The sequence below is a fragment of the Mandrillus leucophaeus genome, unplaced genomic scaffold (assembly GCF_000951045.1).
Source record: "Mandrillus leucophaeus isolate KB7577 unplaced genomic scaffold, Mleu.le_1.0 Scaffold603, whole genome shotgun sequence".
In the NCBI taxonomy this organism is placed as follows: domain Eukaryota; kingdom Metazoa; phylum Chordata; class Mammalia; order Primates; family Cercopithecidae; genus Mandrillus; species Mandrillus leucophaeus.
This window is the reverse complement of record NW_012106509.1, coordinates 904560-931480: the sequence shown is the minus strand read 5'-3', so window position 1 is coordinate 931480 and position 26921 is coordinate 904560. Positions and strand designations below refer to the sequence as shown.

Here is a 26921-nt window from a genome sequence, read left to right as displayed (position 1 = left end):
AAAAAGATAACCCTAGACAACTTTGAAGTTTAAAGTACTATTTAGTTCAAAAACAAATCTTCAAAATGGTGGTAGAGAACACACAATGAGCCTCCCTTCAATTTGTACCTGATGTCACTTACAATACGTTTTTTAAGTTCCTCTATTTTAAAGACATTTTAATGTACAAGATTCTTTCTTAATTTATTTTTTATTTTTTTATATTTACTGAAGAGACTTTTGCCTCTCTCCCAAAACAATTTCAGCAAAGAGGCATTATAAATATTACATAGGGTGGTACCATATATAGACACACCAATAAAGGCATGGCTAAAGAATAAGTGTTGATCGTTGATGCTGGCCTTTCATTTTCTGCACAACGATTTTTTAAGATCTTAAAACTTTGGTGGATTGAAAGCCTGAATGCATTTACAGTCAGAGCAGATAATACAAATGTATAAATTGGAGTAAGTAAGGAGTGCTGCCAGGCAAAGCTATGGAAAATGTACAATCTGTTATCTGAGGAGCGCACATCCACTTAAAAGCATTAAAAAATAATTTTAAAAAGATTTTAAAAAAGAGAGAAAAAAATACTATGACAGGTCTGAATATTTTTTATTTATTTATTTATTTATTTTTTTTTGCTTCAACATTTTGTGACTCCTGACTTAGAAAGCTTTGTCAGGTCTCATATGCTGTGCCAACTATCATTCTTACACAAAAGCAGGTGGAATTTGGTTGTAGAGGGGAGGAAAGATAAAGTAAAAAAACTTCAAACTATTTAGAAAACTTTTTAAAGTGCAAAAACAAGAGTAATAGAGTAATTAATGATCTAATACTATTTTTAAATTTCTACTCATGTAATTTTTGTAAACATGGCTCACAAAAACACATACGGACAAAAGTGTTTCCAAGAAAGCTAAAGAGGACAACTACTACATGTTGTAGAAGCTCTTCACGCTTTCTCTTTGATTGTTATTTTTGTTGGAGTTTTGTTTTTTTAACACTGGTCAAGAGATTGTCATTGCCTGGTCGTGTTTTTTTTTCACGTACTTTTCTCAACCTATACTTCTCAATTACAGCTATTCTCTGTATTACTTTTCCTTCTGACCTCACCATTATGACCTGCAAAGAAATGGAATTTTCTGAATGTTTCGATACATAAAAATAAAAACTTCATAGAATTCAAAGTATCTTCAGGTATTAGCTTTTATTTCCTAAGCCAACTCCAAAATATCTTCCAATTATGAGCTGGAAAGGTACTCAAAGGTCAACCATGCCACAGTTGCTGCCATTTGCCCAAGAGTATATGGGGTTTAGGAGATAAGCCCCAGGTTTCCTCACTCAGTTCAGTACTTCTTCTGCCAACTGTGGCTTTCCCACCTTTCATATGCATCTGCCACAAGAAATACGTTTTATATAGTAACTTGGCACACTCTTAGTATATAAAACTGCAACAAAGATTTCACAGAGCTTTCCTATTCTCTTTACATGTAATACTCTTATATTTTCAATGCTATTCTTCCTTTTTTGTTTAAAATGCTGCATTTGTCTCATTTGAGTGATTCCATGACCCATTAATAGGTATGGCACATAATTTGAAGTATCTCATACTAGACAATTGTATACTCTGATGTACTTTTTATTTTTAAAAATTGTTCTTAGTCATTTTAATGGTTGTAGTCACCTGTTCAACAAGTTATTCAAAAATTTGTTAAACTCAAACTAAAATCTTGGAAGGGTTTTTTTTGTTTGTTTTTGTTTTTTTTCCAGATCCACTGTTTGTTAATTTTCTCATTGTCATAACATAATAATGTCATTTCTTCTTTCCTTTTCTCACCCTCAAAGTAAATTTGCCTCCTCTATGCTACCCTTCCCTTTCCCCAGCATTCTTGTTTCCTGTGACTTTCAGATTATCCCTAATAACATTTGAAAATGTGACAAATGGATCCAAAATAATTTTGTCACGTAGACGAGTATTCCTTAGTCCATGGAGCCAGACCATGGTTCTCAGGTAAAGTCCATTTTAAGAGGATATGCTCTGGATTCAACCATGGGACCCTCATTGCTAAACCCTAAAAAGGGACACGGGAGTAACAGGTCAGGCCACAGCAAGACAAGGAATAAAATGTATTTAAACAGAATTGGTACTGAGACTTTTGGAATGCCACACATTTCAATGAAGTGTCTTCTCTATCTGTGATATACAGAAAGATCCATGTATAGACATACTCAACATCTAATTAATGTGTTTTCCATTAGACCCCAAATAAATGATATTTCCTACATACAACATAATAGAATTAAAACAAATAATAACCCTTCTTTCTGAGATTCGTAAGGGAGAGAAAAACAATGCTTGCAATGTGGTTTTCCCAATTCTGGTCTCTTTTAGATACAAGTCTACAGTAAATTGAATTTTCATATTCTAGACTAAGGGTAGACAAACTATAGCCCATAGCTTATTTTTGTCCATACATTTCACTGGATGTGGTCAAGCTCATTCCTTCACATGTTGTCTGTGTCTGCTTTCGTGCTACAATGCCAGAGTTAAATAATTGTGACAAAGACTTTCTGTATGGCCCACAAAGCTTGAAATATTTACTATCTGGCCCTATACAAAAAATGCTTACCATCCCATGTTCTAGAAAATGAATTAGAACTAGAAAGGAGTCTTTAGATAAAGTTTTTATTAAAATTTGGAGTAATAATCTCTCATAAAACTTTATAACTTGCAAACTATTCCCATATACCTTATTTGATTTTATTTTTATAAAAACACAGGCATATAGGGAAGACAAGTGTTTCCTTTAGCTAACAGAGTCACATGTTTAGATACTTTAAAAGATTTGAAGAGTTTGGAGTAGAGTCTAAATTAGACCTGAGCTCTTCAGACCCTAAATGTCTTCGCAGTCTAATATGTACATAAGGACATATATTGCATTCCCTTTTCTAACGAATTGTTGAATTGTCCAAGTAAATGAGCAAATTTGGATTTACAGAAAAAGTGCTTCAAAATCTCACAAATGTAATTTTTTTGCGGGGGGGGGCGGGGAGGTGCAGCGTCTTGTTCTATCACCCAGGCTGGAATGCAGTGGTGCAATCATGGCTCACTTCAGCCTTGAAATCCTGGGTTCAAGCGATCCCTGTGTCTCAGCCTCCTGAGTAGCTTGGAGTACAGGTTCATGCTACCACGCCCAGCTCTTGCTCTTTCTTTCTCTTTCTTTCTTTCCCCTTCCCTTCCCTTTCCTCCCGTCCTCTCCCCTCCCCTCCCCTCCTCTCTTCTCCCTTCCCCTTCCTTCCTCTCCCTTCCCTTTCTTTTCCTTCTTGCTTGCTTTCTCTTTAGAGGTGGGATTGCACCCAGACCGATCTTGAACTCCCGGCCTCAAACAATCTTCCTGTTTGGCCCTCCCAAAGTACTGGGATTATAGGCATGAGACAATGTGCCTGGCACACAAGTATGACTTTATCAAACATGATCATTTCTGGATAATGAATAATATCCAGTATTTGGAGAAAAAAATAATTCTCAGTTTTAAGGAAATATTTTCAAATCATTATTAATGCTACAGATTCCATGTTTTCACGTTTTTTTTTCTTTTTTTGAGACACAGTCTTGCTCTGTTGCCCAGGCTGGAGTGCAGCGGCACGATCTCAGCTCACCACAACCTCTGCCCCCTGGGTTCAAGCGATTCTCTCACCTCAGCCTCCTGAGTAGCTGGGATTACAGGCATGCGCCACCATGCCAGACTAATTTTTGTATTTTTAGTAGAGATGGAGTTTCACCATGTTGGCCAGGATGGTCTTACACTTCTGACCTCAAGTGATCCGCCCACCTCGGCCTCCCAAAGTGCTGGGATTACAGGTGTTCTATTTTTAAAGAAACATTCAATATTTTAACTTAACACTTTATTTCTCAATATTTACAAGAGTAACTAATTTGTTTGATGGACATTTTGTGCATACAGCACAAAGCCTGGTCAGCATCAATCAATATGCTTTTACAATTCCATTTGTTACTTGTGTGTCTCCAAAATTTGGGGACCTTGGAAAATCTAACAATTCTATTTTCACTTGCATGCAAATTTTAAATTGGGAGAATTGTTATACTCATAAAAATTGAATATACCAGTCTGTATCATAAATAATATTTGACATTATCACTAAATTTGAAAATATTGTCACCTTACAGAAAGACTCACTATGAATTGAGGAGAAATAACTTATTTACTTCTTATAGCTCAAACGGACAACTCTTGTAACAGCCTTGATGCTCAATAACAATCAGCCTGGAATAGACATTTTAAAATGAGCCCAGCAATAGCCTTATTTTTGCCATAAGCTGCTTAGTTTCCTAGTCGTTGGTTCTTCTCCCTTTTCCCTCCCATTCATTTTTGGGGGTCTTTAAATTATAACATTATTATAGAAATGATTGTTGAACTCACGGATCATTAGACTTTGGAATAAGAGTGCCAAGCTCCTTGATTCGGTAATTAATATTATACCTTCTTCTTCTTTCAACTATTAAAGAAGAAACATTATTGATTATTCTCATTAATGCACAGTTCACTTTTGGTCAGCTGTAAACTTTCTTAATAATCTTTTAAAAACAATGGGCAAAAAACTTTCCATTTAGTCAAATGATAATACTTCTCAAGAATAAATTAAAAATTCTTTATTCTAAAAGTAAAAGTTTCAATATTAGAATTATAAATATACAATTTACACCGTTTTAACAACATTTTGTCACAAAACATTTTTAAAAATTCTTTAAAATACTATAATATTCATAATGCAATGTGTGTATATATATTCATATGTTATCTGTTTGATTATTTCATACATTGACAATTTGTCAATCCATCAAGATTGTAATCATTTGAGGTCATGCAACACTCTTTAGTCTTCTCATATACTGTCCTCAAAGTCTAACAATGTTTAGCACATAGTAGGTGTGTGTATCCAGTTAGACTCTATGACCTCCTTGAGGGCAGGGACCTAACTTACTTATTTTAGTATCATCAGAGAGCTTGACATACAGGAGGGGGTAAATAAATGTATATTGATTAGACCATAAATTTATTTTTCTATTTTAGTTTCCAATAATATATAAATAACTTGTTGTTATACTTTGGCACTCTGTAGACACACCTGGAAGGACTATTAAAACAGATTTGCACCACACACTTAAGGATTCTAATTTGAGTGTGTCCTGGAAGTAGGGGGACAAGAGTGGGCAAGAATTTCTATTTCTAAGAAGTTTCATGGTGATGCTGATACTGTTTTTGTAGGGCCAATGCTTTGAAAACTACTGATATCAGCTTATTCAGAGACTGTTTTCTTTTGTTGCATTTCCATACATTCATTGCTTATGGCAAATTTCTGAACATCATAAATATTCAACATAAAACATATATCTGTCAAATTTCCTGTATTACTCTTCTCTGAGAGCAGTCTTCTACTCTATATTCCTAATATCAAGAACCATAACATATACTTGTATATGGTATCTTTTTCAACAGATACGTTTAAAACTTTCAGGGAAGTAAAGGTAGAAAAGGATATGAAGAAGAGGAAAATATATTTTTTAAATGTTGGAAAATACTTAAACAGTTCACATTTGAGAATTATGAACTGCTACTAGAAACAAGGAAAGTCATCAGACTATGAATTGCCTTGATGAACTTACTCTACAAAGCAAATTACATGAATGAATTTGACCTTTAGGAATAATACATTGTGATTCCTCTAAAATGAGAATATAATCGATTCTGGTAAGAGTTTATTTTCCCTCTTCACCAATCCTATTTCCCCTGTGCACATAATTCAGAAAACAGCTAAATGACACCACAAAAAACACTGACTAGAAAATAAAGGTAAAGCTAATAGAAACATATGTACACACATATAATACATATATAGAAATGTATATATAAAACATATGCATATATATAAATAATAAGATTTTATTAACAATTTTATGTCAACACACATTAACTCTTATAAGCCACACTTTTAAATACAAGATGAAGAACAACTATGAAGCAAGTTCACAGTTTTTTTCTCAAAATAAGGGACTGTTTTTGTCCTGTCATGTTTATTTAAGATATTTTATTTAAATCTATCTTATGTAGAATGTCAGAACCTTCTTCTCTACTCTTCTCAGATAGTAGTCTATGAATTTTTAAATGGCTAATTATAATGAGAAATCTGGTTCCCCAATGTTGTTCATACCTAGTACTAGTTATTTGTAAATGAGTCAAGTTTTAAGAAATTACTAAACTACTTCATGCCACGGTGGTTTCACTACACAACAACATTTTTGACATATTCACTCAATCCTGTCCTTAGATCCAGACAAGAGAGGCTACTACTCCGATCAATATTTAGAGGACGCACTCTTGCCTTCTCAGGCCATGCCTCTCGCCACTCAGCAAGGCAGCCACAGGGCCAAGGGAACCTTTCTAAACTATACTCTGGGTTATTAGCACAAGCAATTTCCTCCCTTATTCCCTGAGCTCACTTCCAGAGCCTGCGCAGGCCACCTCCCTCGGTCCATCCTCCTGAATAAGGAGGTGCCTGATTTCTCCATCTCATATGACCTGTTATTAGAGTCTAATTAACCCTTAGGAAGGCATGAGAGCTCTATTTGTTCCAGAGGTGGAATTCAGCACTACAACACAGCAATGCCTTTCAGATAACATATCATTGAGAAGGGAGGAGCAAATTGACACAGAAGAATGGGAACCTAGAGTTATGTTTCTTACTATTTAAATGTTGTACATTTTCAAAAGTCACTTTTATCTCTTTAAACCTTTGAATCAGTGAGTCACAACAGAATTCAAATGTAACCAAATGCACTCATCTCAGTCACAGGCAGCCTCCTTGGGAGTGAATGATCAAGGAGGGAATTCGAGATGTTTCATTTTGCGAAAATAGATAGCTTTTCTGAGAGTTCACATTGTTAATATTTCCCAAAATAAATCAAGTTGTATGTGCAATTAATTTTGGCCATCTGACATCAAAATACTTATGGAGTATAATAAAAGACCATACACCTTAACGTCTATGCATTTCCTTTTGCATTAATTTTATACGGAAAAATATATACTCACTGAGGTTGTGGTTGTCCTTTTTTTGTCTCTCTTTTGCTAAAGCTCTAGTGTCAGTTTCTGATCAAAAGAAAAATAATAAAAACAAAGCTTAGTTCTACCTTAAAACCCCTCCAGGCAACGAAATTCAGAACTCCTAGGTGAAAATAAAATATTATTTGCTCTAAATGGTACAATAATATTTTTGATGCAAATATTCAGAAATTTGGAACACAGTACTCTTCAGTAAAAGGCAATAGCAAAGCTTTCAGGCTCTGGGATAATAAAAACTGAATTTCTTTTCTGGCCCTCCATTTAATAGCCATGTGATCTATTGCCACACTTCTCTGGGTTTCAGGCTCTTCATCTGTAAAATGACTATAATACGATACCTACCTTAAAATCATTGTGATAACCAAAAGAAATATAGTACACAGGAAATATAGTATTCAATTATTATTTTCAGGATTTTGAGATTCAGAAAGAAATTACTCCAATCTAAATATTTTATTAGTAATTATTATTTCTACGTCCCAAGAGTTGGAACTCACTACATTTCTCAAATATCCATATGAAACAATTCCACACTTTCTTCCAGTAAATGGCACTTCCCTGTATGTATGGTGTGGTTGTATTTATATGACCATCAACCTCCAGGATGGCCTACAATGATTCTTAATTTGTAGTGTTCACACCTTGTAGTTCCCTCCCACATTAAATAAATAAGGCTGACCTGTGAAGCCACTAGCTTGCTGTGGAAATGACTAGTATGGAATCCAAGGCTAGATAATAGGAGAAATTTTTAACTTTCACATTGGCATCTCTTTGATCTCTAGTTGTCATGTCATGAGGACACTCAAGCAACCCTATGAAGAAATCCAAGTAGTCAGGAACAAAGGCCACTTGCCAACAGGCAGCACTATCCTACAAGACCTTGAGTGAAACACCTCGGGAGTGCATCCTCCAGCCTCAGTCAAGTCTCAGGTGTCTGTACTTCTGGCTGACATCTTAACTACAGCCTCATAAGAGGCTCTGGTCTGAACGAATTCACTAGGCCACTCCTGGATTCTTGATGCTCAGAGACTGAATGAGATTATAAATGTTTATTACTTTGAGATTATAAATATTTATTACTTCAAATTGCCAAATTTCAGGGGTAATTTGTTGTTATGCAACAAAAATAATACAATATTATTAGAGTTATAATTTAAAAAGTTAATAAAATAATACATTTTATTTAAGTGTATGTATTAAGAACTACAGTCATTATAGTCTGAATAATTTGGATGCATACACATTTTTGAATTATTGATTGAGCTTTAAGAGTGGTCACGTATTTATTTAAAATTTTACCATTAACTATGTAAAATTCTTAAAGACTGGTGTTTGAGCTCCAGACCAAAAGTTTATTGTAGAGATCTCAAGTGAATTTATTTATTTTTATGGAGGAACTAACACTGGACTTGTAAGTCAGGAAACCCTTACGTTGATCCAGTTCTGCCTGTAATCAGCTGTTACACCTTTGGAAAAGTAGCTCCTTTGACCCTGGGTTGATTTCTTCATTTATTTTGGAAGCACTTGACTATGCTCCTATAATTTGAGTTGTAACAATTTTGAAATAAACTATTGAAAACTCAGGGTTTGTTTTCAATTAAGAAAATTAAATGTGAGTCTATCATGAAATCCATAAAACAAGTTAAAAAGAAAAAAAATCCAATATTTGTTTTTTGTCAAATTCTGCATACAAAGAATAGACTAATTTCTCTAATTTATTATATCACTTTGTAACCATGTTAATAAATGGCATCTATTTAATATAAAAATGAACCTATGTTAAATGAAGCTGTCTTTTATATATGTATGTATATAAGCGTGTGAATATATATGTATATATGTATACAAAACATATGTATTTGCTCAATTTCCAAAATAATGAATCAATTCAGTCAAACTATAAGTTATATTAACTTACTGCTTGATTATCATAGAAAGAAATCATGAATTTACTGTCTCTTCTTTTTCGTAATTGTTTTGTTATACTTTTCAAATTCTAGTTAGCACAATATATGTCACTTATAACTTATGTCATTAATAAAAATAAAAAAGGTAAAACTATAAAAACAATACTACCTGTAATTTCTCTTTTCACTGGTAGACTACTTGGACAAGAAGCACTTGTAAGCCCCATGTTAATTGGTGAAATTCCTTGTTCACCACTATACACATCCAAAATACTTCCAGATAACTTGAGAGGAAAAAGGAAGAAAAGATTAATAAAACCTTCTGTGCAAATTGATATATTTAGTTATATATATTACATTTTCCTCTTTAAATGTGGTATTTTGTTAATAATAATTTGTAATTTAAGGCATTTTGCTTTTAAACAAGACAAGAGTATGCATTAACTTTTTAAAAATGCAGCGTAAAATGCTTACGGATAAGATGCACTGAAAAAAGTTATATGTGTTTAGACAAAAAGGGAAATCAGTTCATGTATGAAGGAACATTCTTATTAATATTTACAAAGTTATGGAAGTTTGATCCAGCATATGACCTGGTTATAAATTGATACAATTAAAAATATTATTTTGGACAAAAATCAATATGCATCTTTGCAAAGCTGGAAAGTTCATCACATCCCACAAATTAGGTATAATGGTTGAACATTTTGGGAGTCTTCTGAACGCCATCAGTGCTACCAGCAACTCACAGTCAAGAGGTGTTTTACACTGTTGATTAAATGAGAAACTCTTCCCTTCCTGGAAGGCATGCTTTTTCTCATTGTACACTTAATGTTCTAGATTATTATAAATTTCCAGCTGGTAACCAAAAGTAGTCTAAAACTACTTTTGCCTCTAGTGAATATAGGGTACATCCAATTATAGCAACGCTACAATTCTTGAACTGCTTCTTGGGAACAATTTTTCCAAAAACCTAAGTTGTTTTATACACAATTCAAAATTGTACCAATTCATTATTCAAGGTGCGCTTATTGATTTGATTTCCCAAGAAAATCAAATTTAAGTAATATTCATATTTCAGGTTAATACTCGTTATTCCAGAACAAGCTGCATTCACTATGCAGGATTTGAAATTTTAAGATTTTTCCATTGTGAGTATCTTTATTCCACTTCTGTGCAATAAATAAAGAGCTGAATAAGAAGCAATTTTTTTTTCTTTCCTCAAGGACTAGGAATAAAACATATAATGAAACAATGCTTTAACAAGTCTTCATGAAGAACCTAACTTCACAACCCACTTTTTGAAAAACTCCAATTCAATCTGAGAGAATTGATAAAATCAGACTGGAAATAAATATGAAGAAAGGACATATTATGACCAAAATTAGTTTCTGAGATTATAGTCCATTATAGTATATATAATAAATTTTGTATATACCTGAGGGGAAAAATTTGAAAATGCAGTTGAAATCACATCAGTTTATATGCATGCCAATAAAGACATGTTAGACTTATATGGCTCTCACATGTATTTTTTCATATTTTTTCATTATTAACTCTATTAGGACTCTTCACATTTATTTTATATAAACTTAATTGTAAGAGAATTTTTGCTTTATGGGTCTTGGAAGGAAGCTATAAAAGCCAGCTATTTAAGTCATCGCTATTTCTCCTCAATTTTCTCATCTGTAAAATAGGGACAAAGTTGAGCAAATTAGGCAGACAATATGTGTTAGTATCAAATAAATACAATTATTCTTTGGAAGAAATTCAAAAAGCAGTTTTTCTAAGATGTGACTCATTTAGTCATACTTTTTAAAGTGTAAATTTTCCAAGGTCATTTTTGAAAGTCCTGTTGGTTACGAGCTGAGGCATCACCAGTCTGAATTGTACATTTCCTCTGTGCCTTTGAGAAGCATAATGGACACATTGAACAAAAAGGGAGTGAGGGGACAGAACTAGGAAAAGGGCACTTTCCCTCTGAAGAGCTTGAATTCAGCTGGATTTCAATGAAGAAGTGGCAAGTTGCAGAAATGTTAAGGAAGGAGCCATATTACAGATATACTGCAAAAATAAAGCAAGAGGTTCCTAACTATAGCATTTCCTTGCCTCCATATTACCTGGTCAGACAGCACCCAGTGTGTTATTCCTTAGAAATGGGGTTGAAATTCTGATAATGAATCTAATCCTGCTTAACTGTAGCCACATTGCATATTCTTCTGATCTTGGTTATTGTCTAATTTATGCCCTAAAGCACAATAATTAATATCCTATTTAATTTTATGCTGTAGGTACTTCTCTATTTCATGTAAATGGCTAATCATTTTTTGAATATCATTAAACAATTGAGCTCAATTTCAAAGTGTGTAATACACTTCATGTAACCTAAAGTGCATTTTCTCCATTAAAAGATGTAAGAGTCCAGTGTTAGTGAAAATGTACAGATTGCATTCACCTGTGAAAAAGCTCACGAAGAAAACTTATATCAACCTTTTTGAAAGGTATAAGTTACTTATGTAATAAGGTCCAAGTTTTAACTTTATTTTATAGATCTGTAGGCAAATGAATACCTATTTTATGAAGAAATATTTATTATGATATTTTTAAAAGGTTGCTTTCTCAGTAAAGCAAAATCTACGATGTGACAGTAGGCAAACATATTAACAAAAAATTCACAAACTTTAAAGACATAAAATAAATAATTTATTATAAAATCCAGTCAACAAAGTGAGAGAGAAGGCCTGATAGAGCAGAGTCTACTTCTCTATAAGGCAATACGTCTCTCTGATAGAAAAAAGTGAACTCCTGATCTGAGAAACTGCTTTGAGGTGAGGAGTGATTGACAGTAGTTTCTTAGTATCAGAGGCTCTTCCCCTTAGATTTTATTCACATCTCCACTACTGAGGTCATAGGGACTGAAATAGACAGAGTCTAACCTTTCCACATATATACTGCTATCTACAATAACTAATATTTCCTGAAGAAAATGAGATAGCAGGTCAAAATATCAAAAGATTTGAGGATAATGACTATTTCAAAAGTAAGGCAACAAGCAACATTATAAATAACATCAAAGGTATTTGCAATATAAAATAATCAACAAAAAACATAATGACCAAAGGGACCAAGGAGAAATAAGAGATATGAGAAACAGAACGCTTAGAAAAAAATCCTATAGAATGGAAAAACAACATAATGGAAATGATAAAAAGAAATAAAAGAATTGATAAAATATAAAACCAAATTTTAAAAATAATCTCCCACGAGGATAAGGGAAAGGCCTAAGAAATAGAACATATGAAAGAACACCTAAACAATACAGGGAATAGAGTTATTAGAACTAAATTACAGACAATAGGAGTTTCAAAAAGAGAGAAAAATAATATTGGAAGAAAGACAGTAGTTTTTAAAGTGACGGAGACACATTTTTAAGAATTAATAATAATCAATGGACCACAGAGGTTTTTTTCAGCTTAAGTTATCATTATTTTATTTTCATTTAAAAATCAAAGTGTTTGTAGAATGCCTAATAGGAATGACAGAAAAAAACCTACATTCAGATATATTATACTAAAATGAAACAATATACAATAATAAAGAGAAAAATCTAAAAGCCTAGAAAGATAGATTATGTACAAAGAACAAAAGTCCAATTAATATTTTTCAATAGCAAAATTGAATGGAAAAATAGAACAAATCTCTATTTTAAAACACTGAAAGAAAATAAAATGAAGTTTTACAGTTTTAAATGCAGCTCAAATGTCATTCACACATGAGGCCGTGATAAAAAATATTCTTAGGCATACAATGCTTAAGAAAGTTTATCCCACAAAGACTAACACTGGAAAAAGCTTGGGTCAGGTGCTTCAATAAGTAGAGATATTTAAAGAACATGCTCAAAAATATAAAATAAAATTGATCGAATATCTTGGTAAAGTTATTGTGGAATAAATAATGGGGGTGGATCCAAGATCAAACATTAAGTAAAACACATAACCATGTAACTCAATTTAGATAATATCAGCATAGTTGGGTTGCTGTGGCAGGGAACCCAAAGGATGCGAAAGTGGTAAGAATGTACTAAGGAGAAACTTTAAAATGGGGCACAAAAATGAATTAAGACAAGAAGAGCAAGTGAAAACATATCAATAATAATAATGATCTAAATAGGTCAAACTCCCTAGGTAAAGAGTTGACAGATAACGTAAGAAAACGGGAACTAGACACAAGTATCTTACAAGAGACATATCCACACAGTAAAAGGACATATAAAGATTAAAAGTTAAAGAACGGAAAAAGATACATCCAGCAAATGATATTCATGGGGAAACTGATGTAGCTAAATTAATATCAGAAAAAAGGGCTTTCAGGTTTAAAAAATTATTAGGGATAATGAGTCACTATTCTTAAAAGGTATAACAATTACAAGCACGTGTGCTCCTAATAAAGTAACCTCCAAATACGTGAAATAAATGTTTAGAACTACAAGAGGAAATGAATGAATATATCAAAATAGTAGAAGACTTTAACACATATCTCCCCTTTTTTGAAAAGTCAAGCAGACAAAAATAATCAGTAATGCTATAGAAGATTTGAACAATAAATGTTAAAGCTCAGCCCAATAGACAAGTATATAGTTTTACATGAAGAAATAGTGAATACAGTTTTCTTAAGTATATATGGAACATACACAAAAACTGATTAGGGTGCTCAGTTAAAAGAAACCCTCAACACATTTCATAGAGTATCTGATTGCCAAAATATTTGGAAATTTTAGAAAATTGTTAAAAACTTCAAAGTTTAAGATGAAATCATACTGGAATTTTAAAATACAACAAAGATAAAACACATGTAAAGAAATGTCTGGAATATGGCAAAACAATGCTTTAAAGAAAATTCATAGCCTTAAATAATAAATGATAAAAATAGATTCATTTTTGAATTATATAAATTAACCATCACTCTTTAAAAAAATAGGGGAAAATAACCAAACAAACCCAAAGAAACTAGAACAGATAATTTAATAAAATAAGGCCATAAATCAGTGAAGAACAAAACAATACAATGATAGATTCACAAAGCAAAAGTTGTTTTTGTTTGAAAAAAAATTAACAAGATTGACATGCTTCTGGCAAAACTGATTAAATGAATAACATTTCAAATGAAAGGAGAAAGTAACTACAGCACATGTTAGATTTAAAAGGTAGTAAGTTTCTCCCCTAAAATTAGGAGCAAGTTAAGGTTGCCTATTTTCACTACTTCTATTCAACACAGTATTGTAAGTTTAGGTGAGAATAACTACGCAAGAAAAAATAACAAAAATTATCCATATTGGAAAGGAATAAACGAAATGATCTCTGTTAACTGTTGACATGATCTCATATTAAGAAAACCCTCCCTAAGATTCTACACTTACACACACACATGCACAAACGCACATACACATTCAAACTGTGTGCTGATTTTATGTACTGCGGCTTAGCTGAATTCATTTATTAACTCAAAAATCAGTTGCATTTCTGCACAGGAACCATTAACAAACTGAAAAAGAAATTAAGAAAACTATTCCATTTAAATAGCATCAAAAGGAATGAAATATTTAGGATTAAACTTAACCCAAGAAGCAAAAGGCTTATACACTGAAAACTAAAAAATGCTGCTGAATAAAATGAAAGAAATCATAAATCAGTGGAAAGGCATTTTGTGTTCATGGATGAAAAGAAATAATATTGTTAACATTGCAATACTATCTAAAGCAGTCTACAACTCAATACAATTTTTATCAAATTCCAACTGCATTTTTTTAAAGAAATAGAAAAATGCATTTTAAATTCACATGAACTCTCAAGGGACCCTGCATAATCAAAACAATCTTGTGAAAGAAGGAAGGTGGAGCACTCACACTTCCAGATTTCAAAACTTATTACAAGGCTGCAGTAATCTAAGTCTGTGCTACCGTGAGTCTGGCAATAAGACACATAGACCTAGGGAGTATAACAGCAAGTCCAGAAATAAACTCTTTATGTTATGGTCAAATGATTTTTGACAAGGGCGCCAAGACTACTCAGTGGGGAAAGGAATTCTTTTCAACAAGTGGTGTTGGGAAAACTGGCTATCGTCATGCAAAAGAGTAAAGTTAGATGTTTATCTAACATCATATACAAAAATTAACTCAAAATGGATCGAATACATAAACATAAGAAAAAAATCTATAAAACCACCCACACAATGGGAGAAGCCACTAGCAGATCATGTATTTCTCAAGAGATTAAGATCCAGAGTATATATATAAAAATAAATCTTCAACTCAACAACAAAAGCAAATGACCCAATTTTATTTATTTATTTTATTCTACTTTAAGTTCTAGGGTACATGTGCACAAAGTGCAGGCTTGTTACATCAGTAAACATGTACCATCTTGGTTTGCTGCACCCATAAACTCGTCATTTACATTAGGTATTTCTCCTAATGCTATCCCCCCCACAGTCCCTCACACCCCAACCAGCCCTGGTGTGTGATACACCCCACCCTGTGTCCATGTGATCTCATTGTTCAACTTCCACTTCTGAGTGAGAACATGCAGTGTTTGGTTTTCTGTCCTTGTGATAGTTTGTTTAAAATGATGACAACCCCATTTTAAAAATAGGCAAAAGACTTGAATAGACATTTCTCCAATAAAGATGTATACAAATGGCCGATAAGCACGTGAAAAGATGCCCAACATCACTAGTCATTAGGAAAATGTAAATCAAAGCTACCGTGTAATACTTCAGTCTCATTAGGATGGCTAATATCAAAAGAAAAACTGAGGAATGCTGGTGGGAATGTGAAATGGTGCAGCCATTGTGGAAAGCAGTATGGAGGTTCCTCAAAAGTTAAGTGTAGTATTAACATATGATCCAGTAATTTCTCTTCTAAGTGTATATCCAAAAGAATTGAAAGCAGGGACTTAAACAGATAATTGTACACCAGTGTTCATATTAGCGTTATTTGCAAGAGTCAAATGTCCATCAACAGATGCATAGATAAATAAAATGTAGTGTATACACATAATGGAATAGTACTCAAGCTTAAAAAGCAATGAAATTCTGATGAATGCTACAACATGGGTGAAACTTGAAAAAATTATGCTAAGTGAAATAAGCCAAGCACAATGGGATATGTATTGTATTATTTCACTTATATGAGGTACCTAGAATAGTGAAATTCATAGAGACAGAAAGTGGACCAAAAGCTATCAGGGGCTGGAAATACGTAGATAAGGGGAGCTACTGCTTAATGAGTACAGAGTTTTTGTTTGGGATAATGATAAAGTTTAGGAAATGGATAGTTGTGATGGTTGCACATTATGAATGTACTTAATGCCTTTGAATTGTACACTTAAAAATGGTTAGAATGGTAAATTTTATGTTATATATATTTTATGCCAGTATAAAAACATAATGAGATATACTACCAACAGGGAGCAATATAAGGATGCCTATTTTCACTGCTTCTATTCAACATAGTATTGTAAGTTTTAGCCAGAATAATTAGGCAAAAAAAAGTAACAAAAGCTACCCACACTGGAAATAAATAAGTGAAATGATCTATATTCACAGTTGACAAAATTTGCCATTGATTGTAAATGCTTAGACAAAATGCAAAATTTTCTAGAAAAATACTACTTAGTAAACGTAATTACTGACTGAAGAATTAATAGTGGTAATATTAATAGTGGTAATCGTATTATGATTACTGAAGAATCAAAACAAACTTTAAACATACTTCATAAGGAAAATACCTGAACTAGATAGTTTTATGGGGAAAAGTATCGTATTTTCAAGATATATATCAAGCCATTTTGTAAAAATGCTTCCAAGATGTAATATTTCTTATCTACAAAAATTCTACCACAGTAGTAGTTTCCTAAAGAGAATTTTTCCTACCTCTTTAGGCTTAGATATTCTGATTCTCTTCATCGAATTTGTTACTCTTAATCTCCTACTCTACTACTGTGTAAAGATGCTGATTTAATTACATGTAGAATGATTTTATACAAAATTGTGAAACACTGTTTACTATATCTCCTTATCCTCTAAATGGAATGCTTAAGGATCAAAGTTTCCATTACGCATTTGCTTACTGTTAGGATAAAGAATCGTGTGTGTTTGTCTCACATTTTATCAAAATGGCACTTTTAAATTTAATTTAATTTAATTTAATTTAATTTAATTTTGTTTTATTTTATTTTATTTAGTTGAAGTTACTAACGTCTCCAAATTGCAATTTTAAGTCCGGAAGAAAAGACAGTGAAATTTTTATTCAAATTTAGTGCATTGGCAACATGTTTTTGAGACAATACATGTTTTCATAACCCTAGAAAAATATAGCTTTGGGTTTGTTTAAAATCAGTGCTGCCCTATAAGAAACTAAAATCTGGGTCCAAAATTATTGTAGAAACATCTAAATAAAATTAACCTCTGAAAATGTTTATACATCCATCTATTCTTATCAGGACAAATACAGGACAACATAAATAATCTGACCTGAATTCCACATATGCTTTTTCTACTGTTTTGGCCTCTTCCCTCTCCATATTTTATATCTGATCTATCACTCAAATATGACTTTTTTTAAGAGTCATTTCTCAGTTTGAAAATTCTTCCCTATTCTCATATTTCAAGATCCTCACAGCCCTAAGCCTAAATTATGTTCCCCGCCACTAGTATTTCTTCATCTCTCTCAATTAACTACCACTAACCCTCCCAGACTAACTCATAGTTTAAAAATACAACTTCCTTCTGCTTTCTCCCAGTCAAAAAATCTGAAATCTAAAATCTTTCTGCCTTAACTCATGTATTAAGCCCAAAGTCTTGTGTTTAGTTTTCAAAATCTCGCTGCACGGCCCCACTCTCTCCATCTGACATTATTTCCCACCACTCTCAAGATGAAAGATTTCTTACCACCACATGTAAACATACTGTGCCCATGGCTCTCAACAATAGACTTCAAACCCTAGCAAGAGGGAGGGTGTGAGGGGGAAGAAGGTTACTGCAAAGAATCTGTAAATTTATATATGGGGAATTTTTTTAAGAAGATAATAAAATACAAGCAGGATCCTAACATATGTGCTCTGTCATCGACAGCTGAGCATTTATTATATATCAAGTATTAAACCAAGCATGTTTCATAATAATAATTTAAATAACAATATCTCAAGTCATCTTTATAACAACTCAAGTAAGTATAATTGTCACTTTAAATGTGAAATAATTAAAGCTCTAATAAACGAAATAATCATTTTATGATCATATAGCTTTATAAAGAAGTAAAGAGCTTGGACTCAAACCCAGGAATGTCTAACACAATGTCTGGATTCTTTATTATCTACTCTATAGGTAGAAGGGCCCTTGCCTTTAAAATTTTTATTCTTAAGTGTTTTGAGTACTAAAAAATGTTACAAGGAATTGGATTTAATTTTTCTCAGTTTTATTCTTTCCCACTGCTGTTTTCTGCACTACCAATGTCCCCATTCCTTCAATAAGCATCCACATCTAAGGCTCAAGTTTGGGTAAGCCCTCTACAGCACTCTTCCTCAGGCTAGCTTGGTTTATTTTTCCTTTCACCCTAATAATATGGAGCTAACAAACTTGCAATACATTTTCTAATTGAATTTAAACTAATTGCTTTATCATTCTCCATTTTTATTCACTCAGCAAGAGAAAAGGCATTATAGTGTATATTTACCATGTTCTTGAAAATGGATTATATATGTAAAGCTAAGAATCTTCAGCATATATATGTGTATATACATATACATATATATAATATCCTAGATAATTTCATTATAAATACAAAAATGTAAAAAGTCTTATAGTTACATATTATATTTCCAGATAATTTCTCAATAGAGATAACAAAAGGAAAAAAATACCTTACATGTATGTGCATGTGCACTATCATATATTTAATGTGAGTGTCAAGGGAAACTGAAGGAGTATTTGAGTTGTTTGGATCCTATATTGTGGTTTTTGTGAAAACATTGATTGTGACCCTAAAATGGTAAAAGATTAGATGGAATAACTGTGGACATAATAGGAAAATAAACTTCTTGTATAAAGAGGATCACCGTAGGGGCGTCTAGCGTACACGATGCATGCAAAAAAAAATGGCATTTGAAAGATTATTGTCTTTCCTTTTGGGTGTTTATTCATTTAGATGCAGTAAACAAGGTCTTTATAGTTTCAGGACACACACCATTAATATTCCTCTAAATTTGTTTTCTTTGCTACTAAAGCAGAGGTATACAGTTTAAATGACATGCACTGAATAGAGAAATCCCGCTGTGTTATTGTTGTTAGTATTTTTGTCCTATTATGACATATGTAAATATAATGTGTTGAGCTGGAATAGGAGATCTCTTGTCCTTGGTGAGCTGGTTTACACGTATAGTGGCAGATTGTCTGGAAATATAATATGTGACTATATACAATAATAGAAAAGTTAAAGTAAAACAAAGAATGATAATTTATAAATAATTTTGCATCATACATATTATATACAAATGATCTATTTAGTAATAAATAAATAAATACAATTAATGTAATGTAAACACTGCAACAATTAGTTTGAAACCCTCATCTTTTGATTAAAAAGTAATAATAAACATGAGTTTTAATATTTTTTACTAAATATACTGTTACAATTGTTTACTATAGTCCAGAGCACTGAAAATAATCTTGTAAGTAAACACGCTTGTCAATACAGCAGAATATATTTTATGCATTTCAAAGCTCAATGTTTACATACCTTATTTTATTGACTATAAGTTTATAAAGTTTAAATTCAGTATTTAAGGTGGTTTCATCTCCAAACACTGAAAGAATTCCAAAATATACTTGCTCACCAGTTTTAACTTTGAAGTGTCTATAACCTTCACAATAGCAATGGTTTTCTCTGTCTCCTTCATCATTTTCTTTTCCTTAAACTTGCAAGCAATAACCAAGAGAACCCTGCAAAAACTTCTACACTAAAGTGAACTTTGGTTCTTCTTTGGACTTTAAGACTAACCTGGTCTAGACTGTGATTGACAAAAGCTTGCTCACTGATGTTATACAGTCCTTTCAAGTTCCAACCAAGCACAGGGGGTTGTTAATATTTACTCATTCCTCATCTCTGGAATGATCTTGAACTATAACAGTTTACTTAGATTGCCAAATGCCACCAGCATTTACAGACACTTGATTGAAAAAAAACCTATATATGTTAAAAGAAATGAGTTACTATGCACATCCACGTCTCCGAAAGAAAGGGCTGAAACTAAGACCAATGGATGTAAATAATACACAGATCTAAACTCAGAGGCTAAGCAATCATTCAGCTGGAGTGTGCCAGATGATCAGATCTGTCTCAGACCCCTTCAAATCATATGATTCTAAAGTTCTATGAAATGGCTGCTTCCCTGAGACTGCTGGCACAGCAGAATGGGTAGGATAGTTGCATTGGTTTCATGCAGGGCTGGATTCAAGGCCCTACTTTGCCATTCATTAACTATGTGAACTTGGGCAAGTTACTTAACTTCTCTAAGCTTCTCTCCTCATTTGTAAAATTTTAATAGGCAATAATAGTCTCTGTCTCATAGGTTTGTTGTGAAATTAAATGTAGTTTTTCACTAAAAGCATTTTGCATAATTCTTGTCACCTAGTAAGTAACCAATGCATGGCAGTTATTATTATTGTTGTCTTTATTCTTGTTGCTACTGCTTTTAGTCCATTAAAAGTATTCCTGAATAGGATGTATAATGAAAACAATTATTTCAATACTATGTGTGAATTTTAGTCATTTATTTAACATGCATTTGCTGAGCACCTGTGATGTGTTAGTCACTATGCTGGGTACTAACAACAACAAAACAGGCTACAGTTTTAGGCTCCAGAGACACAGCAGTAAATGAGACAGACAAAATCCCTGTCTTCAAGGGGTTTGCATTCTACAGGGGGAAGCACAGAATAAATAGGTAAATGCAATAATAAATAAGATCATTTGTGTTACACTGCTCATAAGTCTGAGGGTAAATAAGATAAGACATTGACTTGAGGAGTCATGGGGTAGGGTCTTCTAGTTAGGGTAATTGTGAAAGGCCCCTTTGACAAGCTGACATTGACAAAATATCTGAATCATAAAGAGGTAACCATGCAAAGATTTGAGATGAAAGCATTCCAAACTAAGAAAAGGAAGTACAATGGTTGTAAGATGATAATATTCCTGTAATGTTTAAGGAGGAGAAAGGATGCCATTGAATCCAGACCCTGAAGTCTGGGAAGTGCTGACTATAATAAAGTGTCTGGATTATATTCTGAGTATTTCAGAAAATTAATAAAATATTAAGCAAGGAGAAACAGGATCTGGTTATTTCTTTAGGAAGATTATTATGGCTGCTTTGTGAAGAACAGCTATAAGGCAACAAAAAGTAGCAGGGAAGCTAGATCAGAGCTTGTGACTATAGTGAGAGATGATGGAACATGTTTTACAGGAGGACATGATAGGAAGCAGTGAGATTCTGGAAATCTTGGATGTGGATTACAAAGACATACTGATAGATGTGGGTATGGGAGTAAGAGACAGAAAAGCAAAGAATGACCATTTTTGTTTGTTGTTTCACACCAACTAAAAGCAGATTTTGGAGGGAGGACTTGTTTGCGGCCATGTTATGTTGAAGATATCTGTTAGAACCACAAAACATACCAAGTAAGCAGTAGAATATATAAGTTTGGCATATAGGGGAGTGATCTAGGCTAGAGATGTGTTGATGTTACCTATAGGACATGTATTGATACATGAGAAAAGAGGACCAAAGACTGAGCCCTGGGACACTCCAGAATTTAGACATCTACATCTATTAGAGAAAAAAGAATCAATAAAATGAGTGAACAAATCAGAGAATTCACAGAATCCTAGATAGCTCTTCAAGAAGAAAGAAGTGGTCAACCATGTCAAATGCCGCTGAGAAGCCAAGTCAGATGACAATGGAGAATTTGCTACTGGATTAGTTTGCTATTGATTGCTATTGATTGGCTTGCTATTGGATTACTATTGATTGGTTTTCAGAGCCCTTTTAGAATTGTGAGGACAAAAGTCCTATTGGAGAGGAGAGAATGAGAGGGAAGGAAGTCAAGGCAGGGAGAAAATGGGGGTAGTGAGGTTTTTTTGTGTGTGTAAAGGAGTCATGAAATAGCCTGGTAGCCAGAGAGGAAGTGTGTTTAAAGGGTGCTGTTTGGTTTGGTTTGCTTTTAGTGAGTGTTATTAAAGACTGGTAAGTGCTGATGTTTATAATCCAGTAGATCAGCATATATTTATGGTCTAGAAGGCGCTATTTAAAGAAGAAAAGTCCTTTGGAAGGGATTCCAGACATAAATGATAGATATGGCTTTAGATAATGAACTAGGACACTTATTCACATCGGAGCTCGTTATTTAAAAGAGCATGGAAACTTCTCCCCTCTCTCTTGCTTCCTGTCTCACCATATGATGCTCTGGATCCCCTTCCTTTCTGCCATGACTAAAAGCTTCCTGAGGCCCTCACCAGAAGCAGATACCAGGATAATGCTTCGTGTATACGGTCTGCAGAGCCATGAGCCAAATAATCCCCTTTTCTTCATAAACTATCCAGCCTCAGGTATTCCTTTATAGAAATGGAAAAGGGACTAACACAGATAACCCATGTCATATAGTAGGTGAACATAATAATAATAATTGATAAATATTTTCATTTTTGAAGCTTATTATAATAAACATCTGTTGATTTAGCCTGACTAGAATCCATTCACATTTGCTTGGGTAACAACTGCTGCTTTCTTGGTTCTCATTCTCAGTCTGGGCAATTAGTTGTGGAGGGCTGCTCAAGCCACAGCTCTAGGGTAGGCCCAAGACCCAGAGACATTGGCTTAGAAATAGATACGTGACAGAAGCTGCTCTGTTATCCCAGGGTTTTAACTGGAACTAAGAAGAAAAACATTTCATCTTAGGTATCCCATCCTTACTGAATGTTTCCATTAGGATGCATTTGTTTTTGAGAACCAGAAAATCCTGACATAATTGGCTTATAAAATAAAGAAAAGAAAACCTTACATATCCATAGGCAAAATAATTCTCCAGGGGCACATAGCAGCATTTCTTTCCATATCTGTCCATTTTCTCTTTCCCTTTGTTTCTTTTGTTTTTCCCACTTTATCTATCTTTCGGGGGAAAAAAAGGCTACAGAAGCCCCATACATCATGGAGAAGCAAAAACCCTTCTCTTTCTTGAAATTATAGACTAAAGAAAACTTCCAAGCAGATCTCAGTATCCTGCTCAACTTGCCAGAATTGCAGCACAGGCCCATTCTTAAAACAAAGTCTGGCAAGGGAAATGGGGCCACCAGAATTGGTTTAAATTAATCAGAAACTTCCTCTTTCTTGTGAAGGAATGGATGTCTGAAAAAAAAAAAAAAAAACTAGGTTAGCAAGAAAAAAGTGTATGCATGGCTGGGAATAGGCTATGACAGTGTCTGTTCAATGGCTGAGAATAAAGCCAGCACAGAAGAAAACAGAGACAAATTTACAAAGGGATGCCCACATACAATATTACTTAGGGATTTTTAGATGACATGAACCAATAAATTCCTTTCATGCTTAAGCCCCTTATGAGTCAGGTTAACCACCTGCAACCAAAAGTTCACTGGCTAATATACTTACTCAAAGCTTTTTTCTGAATCTAACAAGTCTTTGCTTTTATCTACATAAACTATAAAAATCCTTCAGAGTTTCCTACCCCTATTCTACCAGCTATTCTTGTACATTCTCTTTTTTCTCACTTCTTGCCTTATGTTGTTCTCTTAACTTGCTACTTTTCTGCCTTCATGTCTATCTCTTAAAATCTTAACTATACAGTACTTCATAACTATATTTCAAACATCACCTCTTTCTAAAGGACTTCCAAAAATTCTCACTTTCGCATGGTTTCTCCTTCATTTGAGCTGCAGAGCAAATCTCTAACTAGCATTCAAAATGAACACATGTAGTCTACAAGATATCAATTAAAACAGCTTTCAGAGACCACTATTTTTAATTATTCCTATAATACAGAAATAGATACCAAAGCAAAGGCAGGTTACATGATTTGCATAATATCTGGACTAGAACCATGTTTAACACAAGTTCCACATTCTTTCCCGCCCTAACTCTCAGGCGCAACTCATTGTGCTACGCCATTATATTGTCATCTCTTGACATGTAAATTGTGCCTCACTCAACCTGCAGTCTCATATTGTGTGAATATTATGCTTCACATATAATAAGTATTAGGTAAATATTTGGTTAATTGAACTGCTTGGTTTTATATGTGGATCTAAATTATCAATAATCTTTGGTTGATTAACCTCAGATATTTCTTCATGTAAATACACTTAGGCCAGTAGTATCCATCTATTTAAAAGTACATTTTGTGTGTCAAAAGTATATTCCCAATGAAATTCATCACCGAGTTTTTACTGAGTAAACCATTCTACAAAGATTCTACGAAACAAGTAGATAATTTGACAGAGAATGTTTCAGTATACAATTTCAACGAAGTAAGTACCATGTACAAAGAAGAGAAGATTGCAGGAAATTAATATCATTTCCTCAAACTGAGAAGTTGAACATTGGTTAAGAAAATAGTATCCTCATGCTGTGAAATTAGAAAGGGAGATAATAGCATTAATATCAAATGTATCTGGAGAATTAGTTTTCATGTCACTACGCTACTTGAAATCTGAAGAGAAAAAAGGTAGAGTCATCATTCTACATTTAAAAAAATGAAAACTGCAAAAAGAATCCTGCAACAAAAACCAGGTTTTAAACCTTATCTGATATTTAACAAGGAAAGTTAGTATTGGTGACTTGACTAGCACTACGTGTAGGTCCTGCATACTAGAGAAAAGGAGAAAGAGACACTTCTCTCATCAGATAGTCTACTTAAGAATTGATACAGAAAAAAAGGGATGCTTCTACCAGCATTTTTTTCTAGGCCCTAAATTGAAAACATCCATCATCATATAGTCTAGCCTATTGACTTATTGATGAATAGTCCACAACTCAATATAGTCAGAATTCAGTTTTTTAAAATTAAATGTTTAAAGTAACAATTCAATTGCAATCTTTGAGATCCTTTTTTCTCGTCTTCTTTAAAAGACTGTAAACCATAAACAAACCAACAAAACCAACAATAATCCTTCACAATGTGTTGAAAGAACTTATATACCCTTTACAGATAACATTTTTATGATTCATAAATGAACAATCAAAAGGTGCACAGCAAGCAAATAGGAGATAAGACACTATCCCTTCATATTGCAGGAATTTGTACTGATTTCAACATAGAAGTATTTCTACATACTTTAAAGGAGGGTGAGGCCTGTTCTATCTTTTTCAATTTGACTTTAACCTCTGGCTGTTGGCTTTTAGAAACATTTAGAAGTAAATTTATATTTTTCATTGTTGCAATATTTTCTTTCTTGTACAAAGGTATAGAGCCTCTAAATCTGAAAGCTGTATTAGTCATGGTAAAATAGTCAAAGTTTAGTCATGAGCTTATAAGGGTGTTTGATTACATGCTGTGCTTAAAAATAGAAAATCTAAAGATTAAATTCCTCACAGAAAATGCTAGCAAATTAGATATATAGTTAGATGCATGTATATAGGATTAGATAGATAGACACAGAGACAGAGAGAGAGATTAGCACAAGCACTATATTCTTCTTCAACCATTAGATAACCTTTCTTTTCTGCACCAATAAATATCTTCTAGTATTCATCTTTGATCTTGTCTGTTTAAAAAGTGCAGAAAAAAACACCATTTGCTAATCAAACTTTTTTATTATCAGAGTGTATTCATTTCAGTTTCAACGACTTTCTTGGGTCTGAAAGCACTTACTGTTCTTTGCATTAGCAGAGGTGAGTCTGCTCCTTCCTCTTTAAAACTTGATTCCATACCGATTATATCCTCAATAACGTCCTCCATCTAGCAAAATATAATACATTTAGAATATTGTACATAATGTTAAAAGTTGTGCTTCAGTCTGAAATCAGAGAGAAAAATTCTAGCAATCTTTAAAAGTTTTTTAGACAATTTAAATTGAGGTTATATATACATATATATAAAACCTCAATATTATGTATATATATAAACACATTACTTTAGCATTGAAAATGCGGGAACCCTGACAATCTTTGGTCTGTTGCTTTTTCTTGCATTTGTGTCCAAAGGCTGACAGGTGACAACCTGGCAAAGCACCCTGGACTAGTCTCTTGGAAATCAGTATCTACATAAATAGAGTGGTTATCATGAAATATCTCAAGGCAGACAGGGTCCCTATAGTTAATATGTACAGAGATTACTATGTACAAACTTTATTTTTCTTTTAAAATGTTCTGATTGCATCTTGCACGTGGATATCTAAATATTCATGGTTAAATATTAGCCAGTACATTCCTGTAGATATAGAATAGATGGAAACATTTCATCCTACCTTCTCTAAAGACCAATAATAATAGATAATAGCAATAGCAATAACAAAAACAACAATAATTCTGAACATTTTAAATAGTAACAATAAAAATGACTTTTATAGTGCATGAGATGTACCAGGCATGCTTCTAAGTGCTTTGCATACATAATTCATTTAATACTGATAATATCCCTATGAAATGAGTACTCTGCTATACAGAAAAGGAAACTGAGAGAAAAAAAAATTTAATAATTTGTCCCAGATTATATAGTGAGTGAGTGGTGGAGGAAGGACTGACATCCTAGAAATGTGGCTCTATAGTCCAAATCTCATTGGCTTTCTATTTCCTTTTTCAATTCTTCTCTAAAATAGAAACTTTCCTTC

The 26921-nt window shown here is 33.2% G+C and overlaps 1 protein-coding gene across 3 annotated transcripts in view; it reads right to left on the bottom strand.

The window, feature by feature from the left end:
* Window positions 1-26921, bottom strand: part of TFEC (transcription factor EC) — a 211924-nt gene that overhangs the window by 3466 nt on the left and 181537 nt on the right. For 2 of the 3 annotated variants that reach the window (XM_011999841.1, XM_011999842.1), the window contains 4 exons: window positions 25964-26050; window positions 9201-9315; window positions 7095-7151; window positions 4425-4500 (listed from right to left, as the gene is read on the bottom strand). In XM_011999841.1, coding sequence (XP_011855231.1) covers window positions 4425-4500; window positions 7095-7151; window positions 9201-9315; window positions 25964-26050 — 335 coding nt within the window. Of the gene's footprint in view, window positions 1-4424; window positions 4501-7094; window positions 7152-9200; window positions 9316-19920; window positions 20044-25963; window positions 26051-26921 lie in introns of those variants that run through there. The other variant, XM_011999843.1, reaches the window with a different exon arrangement.